Source organism: Leopardus geoffroyi, chromosome D3, assembly GCF_018350155.1.
Source record: "Leopardus geoffroyi isolate Oge1 chromosome D3, O.geoffroyi_Oge1_pat1.0, whole genome shotgun sequence".
NCBI classification, from domain to species: domain Eukaryota; kingdom Metazoa; phylum Chordata; class Mammalia; order Carnivora; family Felidae; genus Leopardus; species Leopardus geoffroyi.
Window position 1 is genome coordinate 23115279 of NC_059339.1, and position 22049 is coordinate 23137327.

Consider the following 22049-nt stretch of genomic DNA (forward strand, 5'->3'; position numbering starts at 1 on the left):
AGAGACAGAAAGGGAACATAGGGATTTACTTTTCTCCAGAAAGGTGAATTCAAAAAGAATATGTGTATGACCATATCATGATTCTCCTACGCACAACACACACACACACACACACGGTTTTCACCACATCTTACTTCCTATAAAAGGATTAAGAAACATGGAATCCAAGAACCATGAATTTTAGTCTTGACTCCATGTATTACCTGACTGAAAAGAGCCAGTATCTAATTCACAGGATTAAACAGAAATAAACAGCTCTAATACACTAAAATACTCTATTACTAAGTAAGCAATAAAAGAAAAGTAACAAGAAGAGAGTTCAGGAATGGAAAAGTGAAACGATTTAGAGTAACAAAAATGCGTGGACTATTAGTGTTCACTTAATTTCAGGATAGAGTTCAATTCCAATTTTCTTGTTATTTCGTTTTTACTTACCATGACAGGAGGCCCAGATTAGGAGGAGAAATCCCCGTCCCTTCTTCCGTGTCTGGCAAGGTTTTCTTTCTTTTATGCCTGGATCTTTAAAAAGAAAAGGAAAAAAAAAGAGGACGAAATTGGCAAATTTCCCCCTGCTTGGCCATAGCCTAACTAAAGTAACTACATACTACTACGGCAGATCTGACAGAGTCAGCCCAGAACAAGTTAAATATCACCAGCCAGTCCCCACCAGTCAAATCCAAACTCCATAATGCCTTTGTGAAAATCTTCATGGTCCTAACCTATTTGAGCAAAAAAGTAGCAAAGGCTCGTCATGTTCCTAATGTTGATAGTAACATAGAAAATGTTATAAACTTTGAATGAAATAATAAAGATTAAAACTAACCTGCAAATGCAAAAACAAATTCTTGGAATATTATTGGATGCTTCTGTGGTGATCAATAAATCCAAAATGGATCTCCCTATCTGTGGGAATCAAACTGGCTTAGTAAGCAAAATATGAATGCATACATACACACAGTTAATTATTTCTGAACCATTTAAAAGAGAGTTGCAGGGTGTCTGGGTAGCTCAGTCGGTTAAGCGTCCGACTTCAGCTCAGGTCATGACCTCACAGCTTGTGAGTTTGAGCCCCGTGTCAGGCTCTGTGCTGACAGCTTGGAGCCTGGAGCCTGCTTCAGATTCTGTGCCTCCCTCTCTCTGCCTCAACCCACTCGCATTCTGTCTCTGTCTCTCTCAAAAATAAATAAACATTAAAAAAAAATTTTTTTTGAAGAGAGTTGCATACACCATGCCTCTTTACTCCTTACAACTTAAGCATATACGTCCTAAGAACAAAAATAATCTCTTATATAATCACAGTTTTGTAATTTAGAAAGTTGAACATGAAGTACTTTAATCTATATCCAATTTGGTCAACTTAATCAATTATATCCTTCACATTAATTTTTTCCCTTAATAGAGGATCCAGTCTAGGATCACATATTGAATCTAGTCATGTCTCTTGAGTCTCTTACAATCTAGGGCCCATATTATAGTAATAAATGTTTATTTCTTTTTGTGAGAGAAAGCGGGGGCAGATAGAAGATCTGAAGTGGGCTCTGCTCTGACAGCAGAGAACCTGATGCAGGGCTCAAACTCATGAATCATAAGATCTAACCTGAGCCAAAGTTGGATGCTCAACCAACTGAGCAACCCAGGTGCCCCTATACTAATTGAAATAATGTTTCCTGACATCAAAATTATTTTAATAATCTCACATCTTTCCCTCACACCCAGACCATGTTTCTTAAGAATGTAACACTTAAGGCACCTGGGTAGCTCAGTTAGTTAAGCATCCAACTCTTGATTTCAGCTCAGGTCATTATCTCACTGCCCATAAGATCGAACCCCACATCAAGCTCTGCACTGACAGTATGGAGCCTGCTTGGGATTCTCTCTCTCTCTGCCCCTTTTGTGCACGCACAAACTATCTCACAATAAACAAACATTTTTTTAAAAATAGAATGTAACACTTTAATTCATTGTTTTTGCAATAGAAGTCTTAGGTGCCTTATCTCAAGTTAATGATTCTAAAATTAAAAATCAATAAATATTTACATTATTATGGTAATGTAAAAAGTAAACACTGCAGAGTCAAGTAATACATTAGGATTAAAGGTCTAATAAGTTATAATACGGACCCCCACTGGGCCAAATGAAGGAAAAGATTCTTATTCTAATCATCAGAGTCAAATGATCTCCCTTTTCTTAATATATGCATGAGAATTTGACAGCTAGAATCTGCAGGCTTCTCTGGGCTCCATCATCAATACCACTTCACAGATGTGACTTCTGAGAAATCATTACAAAAGTAAAATATTTAATCTCCCTACTGAACATAGTATCTCATCTTTCAGTCACCTGCAAAGGAAAAATTACCCAATTTCTTTCTCAATAACTAAAACTTACACTTGCAAACAATAACTCAACCAAGTAAGATACTGAACAATTCAGACTATAAGGTCACAGATCATATATAGCATATAAATCCAAAAAGAAGGGAAAAAACAATACCCTGAATCAACAAGATTATAACTAATCCCTACTAAATTAGATTTAAAATTAGCGGATAATTTCCTAAATTAATTCAAAATCCTAAACAAATTTATTTTCCTAAACAAATAAACAAGTTTATTAATTTCCTAAATTAATTCAAATTCCTAAACAAAATCTACTCTTCTCCCTTATTCTTAACACGCACGCGCGCGCACACATACACACACGGGAAAAACAAAAATGAAAATCCTACTTAAAATCAAATTATAGTGAGAAGTCCTATATCCCAGGACTCTGGAAATGCTTGTGTGAATTGAAAATTCTTTTATGAACACAGTTCTTGCCTGAGGTGTTCACAATCTTATGGGGGCAACAAACAGATAATAAAGGCAAAGTGTGAAAAGAGATGCAGAAATATAACTCCATGACGATGTAAAAGGCAGAGAAATAGATTCTGGTCTGAGTACTCAGGAAGGCTTTTTAGAACTGAGCTTTTAATAGTTGAACTGGTCAGATTCTCAACTACTGAAACAGAGAATAGTAATGGCACAAGCAAAGACTGAGACGAAGACTGAAACAAAGACTGAGACTGAGACGAAGACAAGACAAGGAAAAAAAAAAGGCATACTGGAGAGTACTCGAGGGAAAGTAGGTCAATATGGCTACAGCAAAAGGTATCCTAGTTGTATGGGGGAAATGGGTGACTATTTGCAGGAGATGTGTTTAAATTTTTAAGTTTATTTTTGAGAGAGAGAGAGAGAGAGAGAGCGCGCGCACATGAGCGAGCAGGCACGCAGAAGTGGGGGAGGGACAGAGAGAAGGAGACACAGAATCCCAAGCAGGCTCATGCCGTCAGCCCAGAGCCCAATGTGGGGCTCAAACTCATGAACTGCAAGATCATGACCTGAGCCGAAACCAAGAGTCGGGTGCTCAACAGACTGCGCCATCCATGCACCCCTGCAGGAGACATGTTTAAAAGCTGCTTGTCAAGAGCCTAAAATGCCATGCTAAGGAGACTGATCCTTATTCTGGAGGCAATATCAAGCTGAAGGTGGCAGAACAAGGTACTGTACTGAAGTGGATCTAGAAGCGACAACTTCTCTTGTCAATAAAATCAGATTATAGGGGTGCCTGGGTGGCTCAGTCGGTTGAGCGCTGACTTTGGCTCAGGTCATGATCGCAAGGTCTGTGAGTTCAAGCCCCTCATCAGGCTCTGTGCTGACAGCTCGGTTTCTGCTTCGGATTCTGTGTCTCCCTCTCTCTCTCTCTGCCCCTCCACCACTCATGCTCTGTCTCCTCTGTTTCAAAAATAAATAAACATTTAAAAAAAATTAAAATTAGATTATAATTTCCTGGGGCCCCTGGCTGGCTCAGTCAGTTAAGCATCTGACTTCAGCTGAGGTCATGATCTTGCAGTTCGTGAGTTCAAGCCCCCCATTAGGCTCTGTCCTGAGGGCTCAGAGCCTAGAGCCTGCTTTAGTCTCTGTGTCTCCCTCTCTGTCTGCCCCTCCCTCACTCATGCTCTGTGTGTATGTGTGTGTGTCTCTCTCTCTCAAAAATAAATTTAAAAAAATTTTTTTAATAAAATTAGATTTCCTAAATTAAACAAATGGCAGAAACAGGAGGCAGTACTAAAGACTGAAGTAGTCATAGACACACACAAACCTATGAGAAGAAGAACAGGTCAGACATTAATAACCATGCTGGGGACAGGATTACCAATTTTTTTTAGAACTTCTTTTCTAGTTAAATATCACATTTGTAACACTAAGTCTAGTAATGAGGCCTTGATTTTTATATAGATATGTAACAATTTAAGAGAACTCAAAAGAAGAATCAAGGTTTCAATTTAAGAGAATTCCATGTTGTTAAGAACTGTCTATTCTAAGACCTACCCTATGACCCAGCAATAGCACTGCTAGGAATTTACCCAAGGGATACGGGAGTACTGATGCATAGGGGCACTTGTACCCCAATGTTTATAGCAGCACTCTCAACAATAGCCAAATTATGGAAAGAGCCTAAATGTCCATCAACTGATGAATGAATAAAAAAATTGTGGTTTATATACACAATGGAGTACTACGTGGCAATGAGAAAGAATGAAATCTGGCCCTTTGTAGCAACATGGATGGAACTGGAGAGTGTTATGCTAAGTGAAATAAGACAGAGAAAGACTGATACCATGTTTTCACTCTTAAGTGGATCCTGAGAAACTTAACAGAAACCCATGGGGGAGGGGAAGGAAAAAAAAAAAAAAAAAAAGAGGTTAGAGTGGAAGAGAGCCAAAGCCTAAGAGACTCTTAAAAACTGAGAACTGAGGGTTGATGGGGGGTGGGAGGAAGGGGAGGGTGGGCGATGGGTATTGAGGAGGGCACCTTTTGGGATGAGCACTGGGTGTTGTATGGAAACCAATTTGACAATAAACTTCATATATTGGGAAAAAAAAAAAACTGTCTATTCTAAACAACATTAGTAGGGCTACAACTCATTTAATCTCAATTTAAATACAAGTTTCCAAATATAGTATACTGTATTACAGCACATTATATATGGAAAAAATAATCTGCCTTGAACTCTAGTGAAAAAATCGTATTTAGAGATTTAACATTAAAGTGAACATATAAGAGCTCATCTGAATAATTATGTACATGGACAGACAGGGCGCCCCCACACACACAAATTAATCTTTAAATTAGTCTTTGCTGCTTCAAAACAGAAAAAAGTGTGGGGGGGGGGGGAGACAATACAATAAACTTACCAAGTGAGGTTTGTCCCAAGAACTTTCTCTATTAGAAGGTTTCACAAGACAATCTGCAAAAGAAAAACCAGTAATTTTACAAATAGCCTTCCAATCAAGTTAAGCCACTTAAATCTCCCCACAAGACTTTTCTCTACAAGTTGGAATGCCATATTAATACATTTTTTTAATTGTTATAATGTTGATTTAGTCAACAATAGATTTTAGAATGTTTAATTGCCCAAAATAAGCCCAGTTAGGCCTCATCATGCCTTTAGAAACTACAGAACTGTACAGACAGAACTTTCTAGGAACCTACAGATACTCCTATTTAAGAGTTTCTCCTCAATCAATTATCATTTCTGATGGCTTCTCAGCTAAACTTTTGCTACTACATGAACCAATACTTTATTTCTTTTTTTAATGTCTATTTTTGATATAGAGACAGAGCATGAGCAGGGGAGGGGCAGAGAGAGAGGGAGACACAGAATGTGAAGCAGGCTCCAGGCTCTGAGCTGGCAGCACTGAGCCCGATGTGGGGCTCAAACTCACAAACCCTGAGATCATAACCTGAGCCGAAGTCAGATGCTTAACTGATCTCACAGGAGATCTAGGCTTGGACTTGGTAATTTAAGGTGTTTTGTACACACAACTGGCTTCTACCAAAGGATCTTTTATGTGTCTGAAAAAAATTGGGACAGAAGTGGCGGGGGGGTGGTATGGTCTAGGCACGAAGAATTTTTATCACAACTAGGCAAACCTGACCTTTACAGAGATAAAAGACTTAATCAACCTGATTCCCTTGCAATGATTTCTCAGTATTTGCAGACAACTCAACCTTTTGGCTGTTACACAACATGAAATCATATAAATAAACAAAACTGTATAAAATATTAAAATCCTAAAATTAAGGAGTCAGTCAACATAGCACATTATATCCATAACTTCCAGAAAACTTTTAACTGATAAGAACCATAAAAAGGAAGCTAAATATGCAATAATAAAGTGTTTTAACCATTTTACAAGTAAAATTTTTGTCTCCCAATAACTTTTAATTTAAATTTTGTAACTTAAGGGCACCGGAGTAGCTTAAGTTGGCTAAGCATCTGACTTTGGCTCAAGTCATGATCTCGCGGTTCACGGGTTTGAGCCCCACATGGGGCTCTGTGCTGACAGCTCAAAACCTGGAACCTGCTTCAGATTCTGTGTCTCCCCTCTCTCTCTGCCCCTTCCCCGCTTGTTCTCTCTCTCTCAAGAATAAACATTAAAATTTTTTTTACATAATTTATAAATTTTGTAACTTAGAAGCCATATTAACCACATACTATATCAGAAATAAAGCTATTCATAATTTGCAACTTGAGACACAAACCATATTAAGTATCAAGTTTAATCTTGTTAAGTTGTTTAAAAAGATATAATACAGAAGAGGGGCGCCTGGGTGGTGCAGTCGGTTAAGCGTCTGACTTCAGCCAGGTCACGATCTCGCGGTCCATGAGTTCGAGCCCCGCGTCGGGCTCTGGGCTGATGGCTCGGAGCCTGGAGCCTGTTTCCGATTCTGTGTCTCCCTCTCTCTCTGCCCCTCCCCCGTTCATGCTCTGTCTCTCTCTGTCCCAAAAATGAATAAACGTTGAAAAAAAAAAAACAACAAACACAAAGTCTTTTGGGGCGCCTGGGTGGCTCAGTCGGTTAAGTGTCCGACTTCAGCTCAGGTCACGATCTCGCGGTCCGCGAGTTCGAGCCCCGCATTGGGCTCTGGGCTGATGGCTCAGAGCCTGGAGCCTGCTTCCGATTCTGTGCCTCCCTCTCTCTCTGCCCCTCCCCCGTTCATGCTCTGTCTCTGTCTCAAAAATAAATAAACGTTAAAAAAAATAAAAATAAAAAGATATAATACAGAAGAAAGTTGGGGGTGTGTAAATCTGCAGGACCTTCCCATGCTAGTGTATAATTTTTGCTAAGCACGTGAATACTGAAATACATTATTACAAATATTTTCCTTCTAAATTACATCAGTAGGTACATTATATTATCCATGAGTTTTTACTTTAGGATAATAAATAATCATTTGTTAACAAGAACAGATAACTGGGGCGCCTAGGTCACTCAGTCAAACAGCCAATTCTTGCTATCAGCTCAGGTCATGATCTCGAAGTTGTGGGATCAAGCCCCACATTGGGCTCCATGCTAAGCATGAAGACTACCTGGGATTCTTTCCCTCTCTGTCCCTTCCTGCTCGCATGTGCACGTCTCTCTCTGCCCCTTCCCTGCTTACACACGCACACATGCTCTCTCTCAAAAATAAACGTTAACAAAAAAGAGAGAAAGAGAGAGATGCTTGGTCTCTTTGTCCTTAAAAACAACAACAAGGGGCATCTGGGTGGCTCAGTCAGTAAGTGTCCGACTTCAGCTCAGGTCATGATCTCACGGTTCGTGGGTTCGAGCCCCGTGTCAGGCTCTGTGCTGACAGCTCAGAGCCTGGAGCCTGCTTCGGATTCTTTGTCTCCCTCTTTCTCTGCTCCTCCCCCACTCACACTCTGTCTCTCTCTCAAAAGTAAATAAACATTAAAAAAAAATTTTTTTTTAAACAACAAAAACAGATGAAATAGTGTATGTGAAGAGACATTATTCCACTTTAAAACTAGTACAAACAGGAGCACCTGGGTGGCTCAGTCAGTTAAGCATCCAACTCTGGATTCTGGCTCAGGTCATATTCTGTAGGTTTGAGTTGGAGACCCATATCTGGCTCCTCCACTGATGGCACAGAGCCTGCTTGGAATTCTCTTTCTCCCTCTCTCTCTCTCTCGCTGCGCGCCCCCCACCCCTGCCTGTGCTTACTCACTCTTTCAAAATAAATAAATGTAAAAAAAAAAAAAAACTATTATAAACAAAATATGAGACACAGCTCATTGTAACTCAGGAAGTTATCAGAGTACTATGAGGTTAACTGTCCAATGACATGCATGTGTTCAGAGTTCAGAGGATGGACAGCCCAGGGAGGCTTCAGAGCTGATGAAGAATTTCAACTGGGTTTTACAGATTGTATGCGACTTAACTAAAGAGAAAGAAGGGACAGGGATAATTCTAGAGAGCATGGCTATTAATACCACAGTAGGAAGTAATCAGGACTTTTCTGAGAAACAGAGAATAGGTCAGAACATCAAGAAAGTATTCAGGAAGAGAAGACTAGAAAGGCAGGACACAACTGTGGTCCTTCAATGTCAGGCTAAGGAGTCAGATTTAATTCAATGGTGTGAAACCAAATCAGCAGGAAAATAGTAACACGAAAATGGTGGTATTTAACAGCAGCAAGCAGTAAGTAGAAGGGTCTGGAAGGGAAAATTGACTTAGGATATTCCCAGACTAGTAGTTCAGATATGAACTGCTAACAGCCAAATATCTCAACTGTAGCAAAAATGCATAGGAATATATCAAAGTGAGTAAAAGCATTAATTGCCTGAGCTTAGTAATTGATTAGAAATGGGGGAAAAAAAGGGGCGCCTGGGTGGCTCAGTCGGTTAAGCGTCCGACTTCAGCTCAGGTCACGATCTCACGGTCCATGAGTTCGAGCCCCGCGTCGGACTCTGGGCTGATGGCTCAGAGCCTGGAGCCTGCTTCCAATTCTGTGTCTCCCTCTCTCTCTGCCCGCCCCCCCCATTCATGCTCTGTCTCCCTCTGTCTCTAAAACAAATAAACGTTAAAAAAAATTTTTTTTTTAAATAAAAAAAAAAGAAATGGAGAAAAAAAGAGGCAGAGCAAGTTGTCAACAGTAACTGCAAAATGAAATGTTAAGGCCTGTGGTGAATAGAAAAAGGACAATATCATTAAGAAACGAAAGGCGTGGGGCGCCTGGGTGGCGCAGTCGGTTAAGCATCCGACTTCAGCCAGGTCACGATCTCGCGGTCCGTGAGTTCGAGCCCCGCGTCGGGCTCTGGGCTGATGGCTCAGAGCCTGGAGCCTGTTTCCGATTCTGTGTCTCCCTCTCTCTCTGCCCCTCCCCCGTTCATGCTCTGTCTCTCTCTGTCCCAAAAATAAATAAACGTTGAAAAAAAAAAATTTAAAAAAAAAAAAAAAAAAAAAAAGAAACGAAAGGTGGGACGCCTGGCTGGTTCAGTTAGAAAAGCATGCAACTCTATCTCAAGATCATGAGTTCAAGCCCCACGATGGGGGTAGAGATTACTGGAGCACCTGGATGGCTCAGTCACTTAAGCATCCAACTTCGGCTCAGGTCAAGATTTCTCAGTTTGTGGATTTGAGCCCCGTGTTGGGCTCTGTGCTAACAGCTCAGAGCCTGGAGCCTGCTTCCGATTCTGTGTCTCCCTCTCTCTCTGCCTCTCCCCACCCCCACTCGTGCCCTGTCTCTGTTTCGCTCTCTCTCAAAAATAAACATTAAATAAAAGATTACTTAAGAATTAAAAATCTTTAAAAAAAAAAATAAATAAAAAGAAAAAGAAAAAGAAAAAAGAAAAAAGAAAAAGAAAAGGAAAAGGAAAAGGAAAAGGAAAAGGAAAAGGAAAAGGAAAAGGAAAAGGAAAAGGAAAAGGAAAAGGAAAAGGAAAAGGAAAAGGAAAAGGAAAAGGAAAAGGAAAAGGAAAAGGAAAAGGAAAAGGAAAAGGAAAAGGAAAAGGAAAAGGAAAAGGAAAAGGAAAAGGAAAAGGAAAAGGAAAAGGAAAAGGAAAAGGAAAAGGAAAAGGAAAAGGAAAAAGAAAAAGAAAAAGAAAAAGAAAAAGAAAAAGAAAAAGAAAAAGAAAAAGAAAGGTGGCCTCCCAAGCAGATGTATATCCAGCAGGTGGGGGGCAGGGGGGAGGGGGCAGGAGGGATTAAATTCAACAGACAGGTCAAGTCTAGGGGTAATAATAAACTGATTCAAAGTGCTAAATTTACTTCAAGGGAATCACTGTATCTACCATAAAAATCATTTGACAGGTTTTAAATTACTTGATTATTTATTCTGTCAAACATATGAGAAGTCTGTCAATACAGAAGTGTTTGTATAAAGTTTCCACAGGTGTAAAGTTCCAAGAGATGACCAAACAACAGATTCAACAAAAAGGTTCAGACAGTCTGCTTCAATAATGACTCTCCTTCCTAACAACCACAATCAAACAACTAATGTCACTGTGAGACACTGCCAACAAAAACAAACAAAAAACAAAAACAAAAAAAAACCCTTCCCCTTCCTCTTAGGACTATTTGCCAGATAAAGGCCATGTAGAGGTGTAGAGGTCTGAAAGAAGCTCTCTGGTGCCATAAGCTACCTTTCAATGATAGCAGCAGGTATCCCAGGATAGAGTCATGTACACCTCAGAGAGTAAGAGCAGTAAGGTTTGGGTGACCCTGAATATATATTGAAAATATTTGAAGAAGTACCACATAGGGTTCAACAGGGCAAAGAGGCACATCAATTTGGACCATATATATAATAAAAGAATTCAAACTACAAAAACTAATCAGATTGAACCAAATTTATGAGGAAAAACAAAGAGACTCAGGGTCAGGCCTCTTAAAATGTTGGGGAGTGTGACTCAGGTGGCTAAAGCAGCACTTTTTTTGGCTAGTGTATATTTTAACTGTAAAAGAACAATGCATTTTTTTTTTTTTTTTACATAGTCCTGTCTCACTTTCAAATACAGGATAATTAAGAGTTCAAAACTTTTTTTTTTAAGTTTATTTATTTATTTTAAGAGAGTGAGAGTGTAAGCAGAGAGGGACAGACAGAATCCCAAGCAGGCTCCTCACTGTCAGTGCAGAGCCCGATGTGGGGCTCAAACCCACAAACCATGAGATCATGACCTGAGCTGAAATCAAGAGTCCAACGCTTAACCAACTGAGCCATTCATGTGCCCCAAGAGTTTGAAACTTCAAAAAGGCAACAATGAATAATTTTAAAGCAATCTTTTTTTTTTTTCCAACGTTTATTTGAGAGAGAGAAAGAACGTGTGCTTGCACAAGTAGAGGAGGAACAGAGAGAGAGAGGGAGACACAGAATCTGAAGCAGGCTCCAAGCTCTGAGCTATCAGCGCACAGTCCAATGCAGGGCTTGAATTCATGAACTACAAGATCATGATCTGAGCCGAAGTCAGACAATCAAACAGCAGAGACACCCAGGAACCCCAAAGAAATCTTTTATTTTCACTGTATGTGAAAGAAATGCCTTTTCTTGCACATGTACTGCATTTTAAGAAAACAGATTCACAGCAAAATTTGAGTGTGGAGGCAATATAAAATAATTCAGATGTTAAATTTTAAGTGGCTTTCCAACTGGCACTATTTTAGACAAAAACCTTTTCAGTCTGTGTTTCCTTGTTTATGCCTAACAACTTTTCAGGTATCTGATGGATGATATGATCTTCCCGAACTAGGATTCTGTGGCATGGTGGGTGGAATTATCCCACTGTGGGGAAATGATTTAATCATTAACATTAACCAAAACCCAAGCATTTACCAGCTGAGTAAAACTACTATGGCTTGGTACTCCTAGAAGTCCAAACCTCAGGTTTTCTAAAACCTTTGCTGCTGAAGTCAACTATAAATAAAAACAGAAACAGAGTTCAAAAAGCATGGCTGCATTCACCTATCATGACAAGTTCACTGTGGTGGAGGTTCATTTATTTGACAAGTATTTGGGGATCATAGGCACTATTCTAGGCACTGGGAATGCAGCAATGAACCAATCAAAGTTCCCACCCTTAAAGGAGCTGCAATTCTAGTATCAGCTAAAATATTCTCACATGGTTGAATGTCGTCAGTGTGACTTTTCTCCCCTACTTATTAATTAGATCCATGCTTTGGAAAAGATAAGAAACAGTAAATATAAAATTGAGTCACTGACCTCCTTTCAGTGGTATCTCTAAACAAGATGGGAGAGAGAAAGAGACACACTCTACATTATCTTTTCTACTTGGAAACACTAAGTAACGTCTGTGCATTTTCAGGGATCCAGATGCAAATTCATCATCAGTATGCATTCCTCTGCCAGCTGTAGAGCACAGATAAGCAGCTAAAATATTATCACTTCCTAACCAAAAAAACAAACAAACAAAAAAAAAAACTACCTTCTTGAAAAACAAAAACCCAGTAATCTGCCAGAAACTGTAACTTAAACTTCATCTTATAATCATATTTCTATACCAAAGAGTCTTTCACTGGTAATAAGTCTCTTGAACCAGCAACACATAAGACAATGTTGAACACACCAAAAAAAAAAAAAAAAAAAAAAAAAAAAAGCTCTGTTTCAATACATAACCCAGGGTCATGGGATCAAGCCCTGTATTTAAAAAACATTTTTTAAATAAAAAGGGAAAGAAAAACATTCCTACTCCAGAAATTCATAGCTCCTCATGGAAATTTAAATTTTCCTAATTATAATTCTCCCCTTTAACATATTATATGATTATCTCTTAACATGAGACTGCAGACTCTGTCCCTGCTTCCTACTGTTCAAAGAATAAAATTTTAACTACCTTTTTTAGGACAAAACACCTAAATGACCAATCCCTATGAACATAAGCAATTTTACAATAAGGTCTCAAAAAGGTTGTTTTATTTTTTTTTTTTATTTTTTTTTTTCAACGTTTATTTATTTTTGGGACAGAGAGAGACAGAGCATGAATGGGGGAGGGGCAGAGAGAGAGGGAGACACAGAATCGGAAACAGGCTCCAGGCTCTGAGCCATCAGCCCAGAGCCTGACGCGGGGCTCGAACTCACGGACCGCGAGATCATGACCTGGCTGAAGTCGGACGCTTAACCGACTGCGCCACCCAGGCGCCCCTCAAAAAGGTTTTTTTGTTTTTTAATGTTTATTTATTTTTGAGAGAGAGAGAGGGAGAGAGAGACAGAGTGTGAACCGGGGAGGGGCAGAGAGAGACGGAGACACAGAATGTGAAGCAGGGTCCAGGCTCTAAGCTGTCAGCACAGAGCCTGACGCGGGACTCAAACCCACAAACTGTGAGATCATGACCTGAGCCGAAGTTGGACGCTCAACCGACTGAGCCCCCAGGCACTACTCAAAAAGTTTTTAAATATTTTAATTATGAGCTATTTCTTATGTACTCAATAGAAAAAGAAAACTAGGGGCGCCTGGGTGGCGCAGTCGGTTAAGCGTCCGACTTCAGCCAGGTCACGATCTCGCGGTCCGTGAGTTCGAGCCCCGCGTCGGGCTGTGTGCTGACAGCTCAGAGCCTGGAGCCTGTTTCCGATTCTGTGTCTCCCTCTCTCTCTGCCCCTCCCCCGTTCACACTCTGTCTCTCTCTGTCCCAAAAATAAAAAAAAAAAAAAAACGTTGAAAAAGATAACTAATCAAATGAGATAGGTAACAAAAACCAAAAATACAAAAAGGAAAAAAAAAAAAACAGGCAACTAAAAAACTAAGCAAAATTCAACACATCCCATCATTTTGAAACTTGCAGATTTATACTGCTTAATATGCTTTGCTCTGGACCCTGCCCTCAACAAACAAAAACAGACTCTCCAAACTCCCACCCATTTTATACCAAAGCTCCCCCCACCTCACAGCTGCATAAGAGGTTTCTTTTCTTGAAAAACAAAATTTAATATTAAGGTCAGTTTACCATGGGAACTCAACAGTGTGCCCATGTATAAACGAGCATGATTATCCTGTTTTGCCCAGGTACTTGAGATGTTTAACACCAATTCTAGGAAAAATGTAAATAAACTCTTCAAAAAAATAGCTATCAATATCTCAATCTGCATATTGTTTATTAGTATATTAATATTATATTTAGGAATGTTAATGTTCCTCTCCCAGTCTGTAAACAGACTGTCCAAAGTTCTGGTTTTGTCCACTCAGTTTTATACAGGGTAATGGGCATCAAAATGGACAAGTACCAGAAAGCTGAATGAAAATGCACGTCCACCTTTTAAGCATACAACTTAATAATGAAGAAACAGATCTGAATTTTTAACTGCTGTATTCACAATTAAAAACTGCCCAATTCCAGCTAGCCAATAGGTACATTCAAGAAAAGAGAGACAAAATTCAAGTAATATAGGCTATGTGCAATGAAAAGAATCCACTCTTCTACTGGCCTACTTAAAATGTATATTCTGGCAATTAGGTAGGGGGCTACTCATATTTTTGAAAGCAAGCCAATAAAAACCCAAATAACTTCCAATAACCACACACTACAACACAGGCTCTGTTTAAAACAGCATGTTCAAATACCTACTCTTTCGAAGCAGTTTTCAATTATTAAATAGCCAAAAGACCAGAAATTATCTTGACCAGAACACCATCTTCTTAAGACCATCCTTTTAATATCATACAATTCAACAGAAACCCAGGAAAAGACCTACCCTTTTAAACTACTAACATTTATCTTATGAAAACAGAGAGAAACATGTGACTGTCATCCAAACAGATACAAGGGGAGGAAAAAAAAAAAAAAAAAACCTTTTCAGCTGATGTCAAAAAGGAGAATTCATCAACATGCTTTACAGGAAAGGAGGGCAAAAGTACCACGTTAAATCAGGGCTAATAAGAAATTAGCTATTAAGCAAAAGAGATTTCTCCTTTTTTGTTTGAAATAACTACACTAAAATAACAACTCCTAAAACTCAAGTCATGGGTTCATACTGAAGATAAAAAACCAAACTCTAAATTTTAAAAATTCTTAAGCTATCATTTTGCTTAACCCAGTAAGGGGAAAAGGGGAAATGGGGACTAAAAAAAAAGTATATTCGCTTAGATTACTTCTATTCATACCAAACATATTAAAATATTGGTAAAATATCCTTTAAAACAAGATGAAAAACTTCTAAAATAGCCTAATCTAAACCAATTCTGGGGCTCCTAGGTGGCTCAGTTGGTTAAGCATCTGACTTCAGTTCAGGTCATGATCTCCCAGTTTGTGAGCTCTAGCCTCAATTTCTCTCTCTCTCTCTCTCTCTCTCTCTCCCTCCCTCCCTCCCTCCCTCCCTCCCCTTAGCTCTCTTATGCTTTCTCTCTCTCAAAAAATAAAAATAAACCTGTTCTGCATAAATTATGGAATATTCCAAGCATATTGTTTATACATCACAAACTTATACTATTCAATTCAACATGAAAATAATAATCCACGCAATTCAAATTCTCAAGTTTCCAATAAGCGTGTAAACATATCTAATGTCAATCAGCACCACTCATAAGTTTCTTGCATTTTTCAACCTGAAAACAGTTTGTCAGAGGAACTAATGTCTGTAAGGGGCAGAAGGACAAATGCGTTTTATCCAGCTCTCTGGTAAAACAGCAGGCCTATGACTTGAACACCACATCTGTGTACTACTGTTTTCAATCAGGACATTTAAATATGCTAAAATGCAAAGATATATAAGACTTTAGAAAGAGCTTACCCTTTTTCTTTTCTACTGATTTATATCTTCAGTCTTTAACCTAAATCCTACATCCTATAGCATATGGTTATATTTTCAATTACCAGTATTTCCATGCTGTGGTATACAGACCACTGGCAAGATTTGAGAAGACTTAAATGGAACACAAATATCTTTTTAAAAAAAACAAAAACTGTATTTATGCTAATGAGCACTGAAAAAAATATTCTGCACTTATCTTTTCAATTCATTAAAAGTCTGAAACCATTCATAAGCAGACCTGACCAGGGCCACATTCAACAGTATCTAGTCCTTCCCCCACACAAATGATAAGCCTCTCTTTAAGGTTTATGCTACCACCAGAGAGCTGTGGCATCTCTTGACTGCTTTTACTTGATTGCTATTACTACTAGCACAGTACCACAAAATACAGGGTCTCCTCTGGACTATCACCATAGCACCTCCAAGTCTACATATCCTAAACAAAATCCATCACTGGCCTCCTCCTCCTCCCTCCACCACTCCTTTCTTCATACTCCACTGGAAATCTTGGTAGGCCTAGGTTTTCAAGGCTAGAAAACATTTTAATCTATTTCCAATAACAAAACCTAACACCAATTCCCATTACTTTCCCTGAAACGCTCGATTTCCATCTTTCCATTCCATGCCACCAGTATCACCACCATTTGGTTTAGCTAACTGATTTTTAAACATTTGTTCATTTAAAAATTAGACCTTAATTACCTAAGAAACAAAATTACCAGTTAGGATTCAACTGACAACACAACTGTTTCTGGTCAATTCCTCTTTTTTTCCCCTCAATGCCTATTTATTTTTGAGAGAGAGACAAGCAGAGTGTGAGTGGGGGAGGGGCAGAGAGAGGAGACACAGAACTCGAAGCAGGCTCCAAGCTCTGAGCTGTCAGCACAGAGCCCCACACGGAGACGAACTCATGAACTGTGAGATCATGACCTGAGTCTAAGCCACCCAGGTGCCCCTAATTACTTACATTTCTATGTGTTCTATACAGATTATGATTTCCTATGCAAGGTCGTTTTCCTACTCAGAACCCAAGGGCCTTACACTATGTTTCAATGAGAGGCACTACAATATAGTGCCACTACATACGATTAGGTATGATCACAGGTTCTGGAATCAGACAGTTCAGGATGTTAATTTTGGCTCCAAACTTACTTGTATCAGTTTGGGAAGTTCACGAAGTTTCTCATCTGTAAAATGGAAATAACATCAGAAAAGAGAGTTACTGAGCTAGTATCTTCAAACAAGTGAATACTAATTCTGACAGGGAGGAAAAACACGCTCAATAACTACATTTTTAATTAAAAAAAAAACATGCAATTTAGGTAAACACAAAAAATTAACCATGGTCTTCTATTTACCTACCCACTAAATGTTTCAAGCACACTCATGTCCATTTAAAACATCTGTATTCCAGTTCTTACCATAAATGCAACAGTTCTACCTGCCTGCCTTCATGTAGAATAAGCCCTTGCAACTGAAAGATCTGTTAAGTTTCCAGTATTGATTATAACCTTTCAAAGTCCAAAATAAAAAAGTAGTATGCAATTTTGCTGCAGCAAAAAGCTTAGTTATAGGCATTTTGAGACTTAAGAACAAATCACTTAACCGAGTGAGCCAAACAACATTAACCACTATTCTCAACACAATTATCAATGAACTCTCAAGGTACCATAATTGTATCTGTCAAGATCTAGGGCATCCCTCAAGAACAAAGTCTCCCCAAAACAAGGCCCTTCCCTCTCGAACAACCAAGTCTCCCCCAAATGAGGATCTTATTCTTCCCCTCTAGGACATTCTATGTTCATTCCAAATTCCTTGCCATTGTTTATGTTGTTTCCTATACCCAGACTGGCCTTTTCTCTACCAACCAGATCATCAGAGCTTTTCTAGTATTTTAGGCCACTAAACTTTTACTGTATCTTTGCAGGTACACATGATTTAACACTGATTCTTTTTTTTTTTTCCCTTAATGTTTTTTATTTATTTTTGAGACAGAGAGAGACAGATCATGAGCAGGGAAGGGGCAGAGAGAGAGGGAGACACAGAATAGGAAGCAGGCTCCAGGCTCTGAGCCATCCTCACAGAGCCCGATGTGGGGCTCAAACTAACAGACTGTGAGATCATGACCTGAGCCGAAGTCGGACGCTCAACCCGACTGAGCCACCCACACTGATTCTCTTTTATCAAATTCTACCTCTCTCACTCCTCCAAACCCCTCTCCCTTCCCTTTCTCCTTCTCTTTCTCACTCTCTCAAAACACACACACAGTGTATTTACTTTAAAAATAAATAACTAAGGGGCGCCTGGGCGGCTCAGTTGGTTTAGCATACGACTTCAGCTCAGGTCATGATCTCAGTTTGTGGGTTCGAACCCCACATTGGGCTCTGTGCTGACAGCTCTGAGCCTGGAGCCTGCTTTGGATTCTGTGCCTCCCTCCCTCTTTCTCTCAAAAATAAACATTAAAAATAAATAAAATCAGGGTGGTTTTGTAAAGGTAACACTGCTTTAAAACAAGGATACATAATATAAAAGTGACAGCAAGAGGGAAGTGGTTTTAATCTTCTTTGACCTCTTTGAGGCCATCATATAAAAGCAATTCTTATGATCAAGTCATTCCTAAAAAATCCTTTTTACATTTCATTCTTTGTGTAATAATTTTGCTTCTACCCGAAAAAACTGGATTCCTTCTCTGTCCTTTCCTCAACTTTTCCTGAATTGACAAAGGAAGAGCAAACAGGTTCACAAATTGGTGAGACTGCAAAGTAGTTTCTTCCAACATGAAGCCAAGAGGATTTTTCAGTCGTATATATTTAACACTTTCTGATAACTGGCAAAGAACCTGAATGGTACAGCATCCACACGAACAGCTAACTCTACAGCACCAAAAAGCAATGGTAGGATTTGGCATGCTAGTTAGGAAAAACAAGGCCATTTTTTTAATAGCTTTTTTTTTTTTTTTTTTACAGTGACAGCAAGAACAGGGAGAGAAAACACTATCAGTAGAACCTCATATTAATGGGCCAACTGTGACCAGTTGTTAGGGATGTTTTAAACAGCCAATTTTATTGAGCACTTCTCTATATGCCAGGCACTGTTTTAAAAGTATTGTATGTGTTGGGGCACCTGGATGGCTCAGCCAGTTAAGCATCCGACTCTTGATTTCGGCTCAGGTCATGATCTCACGGTCGTGAGACTGAGCCCTGAGTCAGGGAATCTGTGCTAGATGTGGAGCCTGCTTGAGATTTTTTCTCTTTCTCTCTCTCTCTTTCTCTCCCCCTCTCTCCCGCTTTCTCTTTCTTGCATGCTTTAAAAATATATATATATATATATATATTATCTCAATTAACCCCATAATAATTCTATACATAGTGACCATTATAGTTGAAAAAACAGCTGAAAAAACAGATACAGAGAAGTAACTTTCTCAAGATTATAGCAGTTGAGAAGCCAGAATTCAAACCCAAGCATTCTAGCTCCACAGTTCACATTATAAACATCTGGCCAAACAGCCTTCTCCATTCAATAAGTCTGCTAATATAATTTGATGCTAACTATACTCCTCGTAAAGTGAATCCAAGTAAGGAGCCCTTATATACTGAGAATGTTTCTTATATACTACATATGCTACTATATTTTTTATAGAGCAACATAGGCTTTATTAAGTTTCATTCTCCCACAAAACTAAAGATTTTCATCAGTGTTTTATTATCCACTTGAAGTATGCTACTTGACACTTGTTCCTAAATATTTTTAATATTGTTCCTAAATATCTTTATTCTTTACAACCTCTTCTCACTTGTCAAGCCAGTCCCGAACTCGAATTCTACCCTCCAAGGGGCTGAGTCATCCGTGAAGTTAATGAGCATACTTCCCCATTGCATCAACTGTATTAAATTTTTTTTTAATGTTTATTTTTGAGAGAAAGAACACAAACGGGAGAGGGGCAGAGAGGGGGAGACAGAACATGAAGCAGGCTCCAGGCTCTAGGCTCTGAGCTGTCAGCACAGAGCCCGACGCAGGGCTCAAACCCACAAACCACGAGGTCTTGACCTGAGTCGAAGTCAGACACTTCACTGACTGAGCCACCCAGGCACCCAACTGTAACACTCTTGAGAACATTATATAGTTGAGAGCACAATCCTACCATTTGTTGTCTCTCTCTCTCTTTCATCTGACAGCAAACCACCAGTAACAATGAATATGAAACCTCTAATCTTTGCACCATTTATCAATAAGACAGATTTTCATCTCTTATGGATGAAGATGCCACCAGAGACAGAAGCTTTTGTAAAGTTAAAATCCATCCACTGCTGTGTCTGTTCCACAGACCTAGCACCATAGTAAGATATCACTTTGTAGGACAAACTGATTTTTGTCAATTTCTTATTCCGTCATCTTTAAATAAAATCATCACAAATTATTTTTGGGGTCAAATACCTCAAAATTCTTTTTAACTTTATTAAGGCATTACTGAAGTAAAACAAACTGCACATGTTTAAAGTGTTTTTTCAGGTTTTTTGTTTTTACTGTAGTAAAATAGACATATTTACAATGTTAACCATTTTAAGTGTACAACTGAATAACCTTTTTAGTACATTCACACTGTGGTGCAATCACCATCACTATCCATTTCTGTAACTTTTTCATCATCCCAAACTTCATTTTTAAGGCTGGATAATACTCCACTGCATGTACATACACCACACATTTTGTTTACACATCCATCCACTGATGGACATTTAGACTGTTTCTACCTTTTGGCTACTGTGAATGGTGCTACTATGAACATTAGTGTACAAATACATTAGTCCCTGGTTTCACTTATTTTGGGTAGATACCTAAGAGTGTACTTGCTAGATGATACGGTAATTCTGTTTAATTTTCTGAGGAGCCACCAGTTTTCCCTCAGCAGCTGCACCATTTTATATTCCCACCAGCAATGCACCATATCCTTGACAACCCTTTTCCACTTTTTTGATAATAGCCATCCTAATTGGTGCGAAGTAGCATCTTATGGTTTTGATTTGCATTTCCCTAATGACTAGCAATGTTGGGCATCTTTTCATGTGTTTACTAGCTATTTACATAACTTCTTTGTGAAGAAATGTCTATTCAAGTCTCTGTTTTTTTAGTTGGGTTGTTTTTGGGTGTTGTGTTTTTTAATATATTCTGGATAGTAATCCTTTATCAGACATAAGATTTGCAAATATCTCCTCCCATTCTGGTGCCTTTTCACTCTTGAAAGCATACTGATACGTTAAGTTTTTAATACAGTTCAACGTATCTATTTTTTCTTTTGCTGCCTGTGCTTTTCATGTCATATCCAAGAAATGATTGCCAAATGCAATGTCATGAAATGTTTCCCCTGTGTTTTCTTCCAGAAGTTTTATAATTTTAGCTCTTAAGTTTACATCTTTGATCCTTGATTACTCAGATAATTATGAAAGCACAAAGATCATGCTTTCAAATCCATATATAAACTTTTTTAAATGTCCAACTTCGGGTCAGATCATAATCTCAAGGTTTGTGTGTTTGAGCCTGGTGTCAGCCTCTGTGCTGACAGCTCAGAGCCTGGAGCCTGCTTTGGATTCTGTGTCTCCCTCTGCCCCTGCCCCACTCATGCTCTGTTCATGCTCTCTCTCTCTCTTTCTCTCTCTCTCCACTCCTCCCTCCCTCTCCCCTCCCTTTCTCTCTCAAAAATATTTTGTTAAAAAAATCCTTCTCTTCTTCTAAAATCATGGCTCCCAAGCTGTGTGCTGAGGCATCTTGGGGGTACCACAGTAAATTCACAGGGGCACTACACGGACTAAGTTTTTGAGGGAAACACAGCAAAAACTGACCTACGTGGACCACACAAACAACTATCTGAGGTCATTCATAAGTTCAACATTAGCTTAAAAAACATCCTTTTCAGTGATATGTAAGACACAGGGGTTTTAGCAAGTTGCTATGACAAAAAGTATCCTGTAAAAACCAATGTCCAACAGGAAACAGGTGGAATATCTAATCTGATTACAAGGTTTGAGAATTTGTTTGGTACCTAACAGGCACACACATTAAAATGTTTTCTTTCAGGGCGCCTGGGTGGCTCAGTCAGTTAAGCGTCCGACTTCGGCTCAGGTCATGATCTCACGGTCCGTGAGTTTGAGCCCCGCATCGGGCTGTGTGCTGACAGCTCAGAGCCTGGAGCCTGCTTCAGATTCTGTGTCTCCCTCTCTCTCTGACCCTCCCCCGTTCATGCTCTGTCTCTGTCTCAAAAATAAATAAAACATTAAAAAAAAATGTTTTCTTTCAAATTATACTTATCAATTTTTCAAGTAGCTAAATTGTTAGGAAATAAACACTTCAGTTGTTTGGCTCTAATTACTTAATAAACAGAGCTATTACTATTTCTTTTGGTGGAGGGGCACAGTGGAAAATATTACTGAGACACTAAGAGGAAGGAGAGACTTTGGACTGTAGAGT

The 22049-nt window shown here is 39.0% G+C and overlaps 1 protein-coding gene across 18 annotated transcripts in view; it reads right to left on the bottom strand.

The window, feature by feature from the left end:
* Positions 1 to 22049, bottom strand: part of MTMR3 (myotubularin related protein 3) — a 150823-nt gene that overhangs the window by 57781 nt on the left and 70993 nt on the right. For 13 of the 18 annotated variants that reach the window (XM_045457746.1, XM_045457751.1, XM_045457757.1 and 10 more), the window contains exons 2-4: positions 16737 to 16771; positions 5237 to 5289; positions 436 to 519 (exon numbers count right to left, since the gene is read on the bottom strand). In XM_045457746.1, coding sequence (XP_045313702.1) covers positions 436 to 438 — 3 coding nt within the window. In that variant the 5' untranslated portion in view covers positions 439 to 519; positions 5237 to 5289; positions 16737 to 16771. The remainder of the gene's footprint in view (positions 1 to 435; positions 520 to 5236; positions 5290 to 16736; positions 16772 to 22049) is intronic. The other 5 variants (XM_045457753.1, XM_045457747.1, XM_045457741.1 and 2 more) reach the window with 1 other exon arrangement.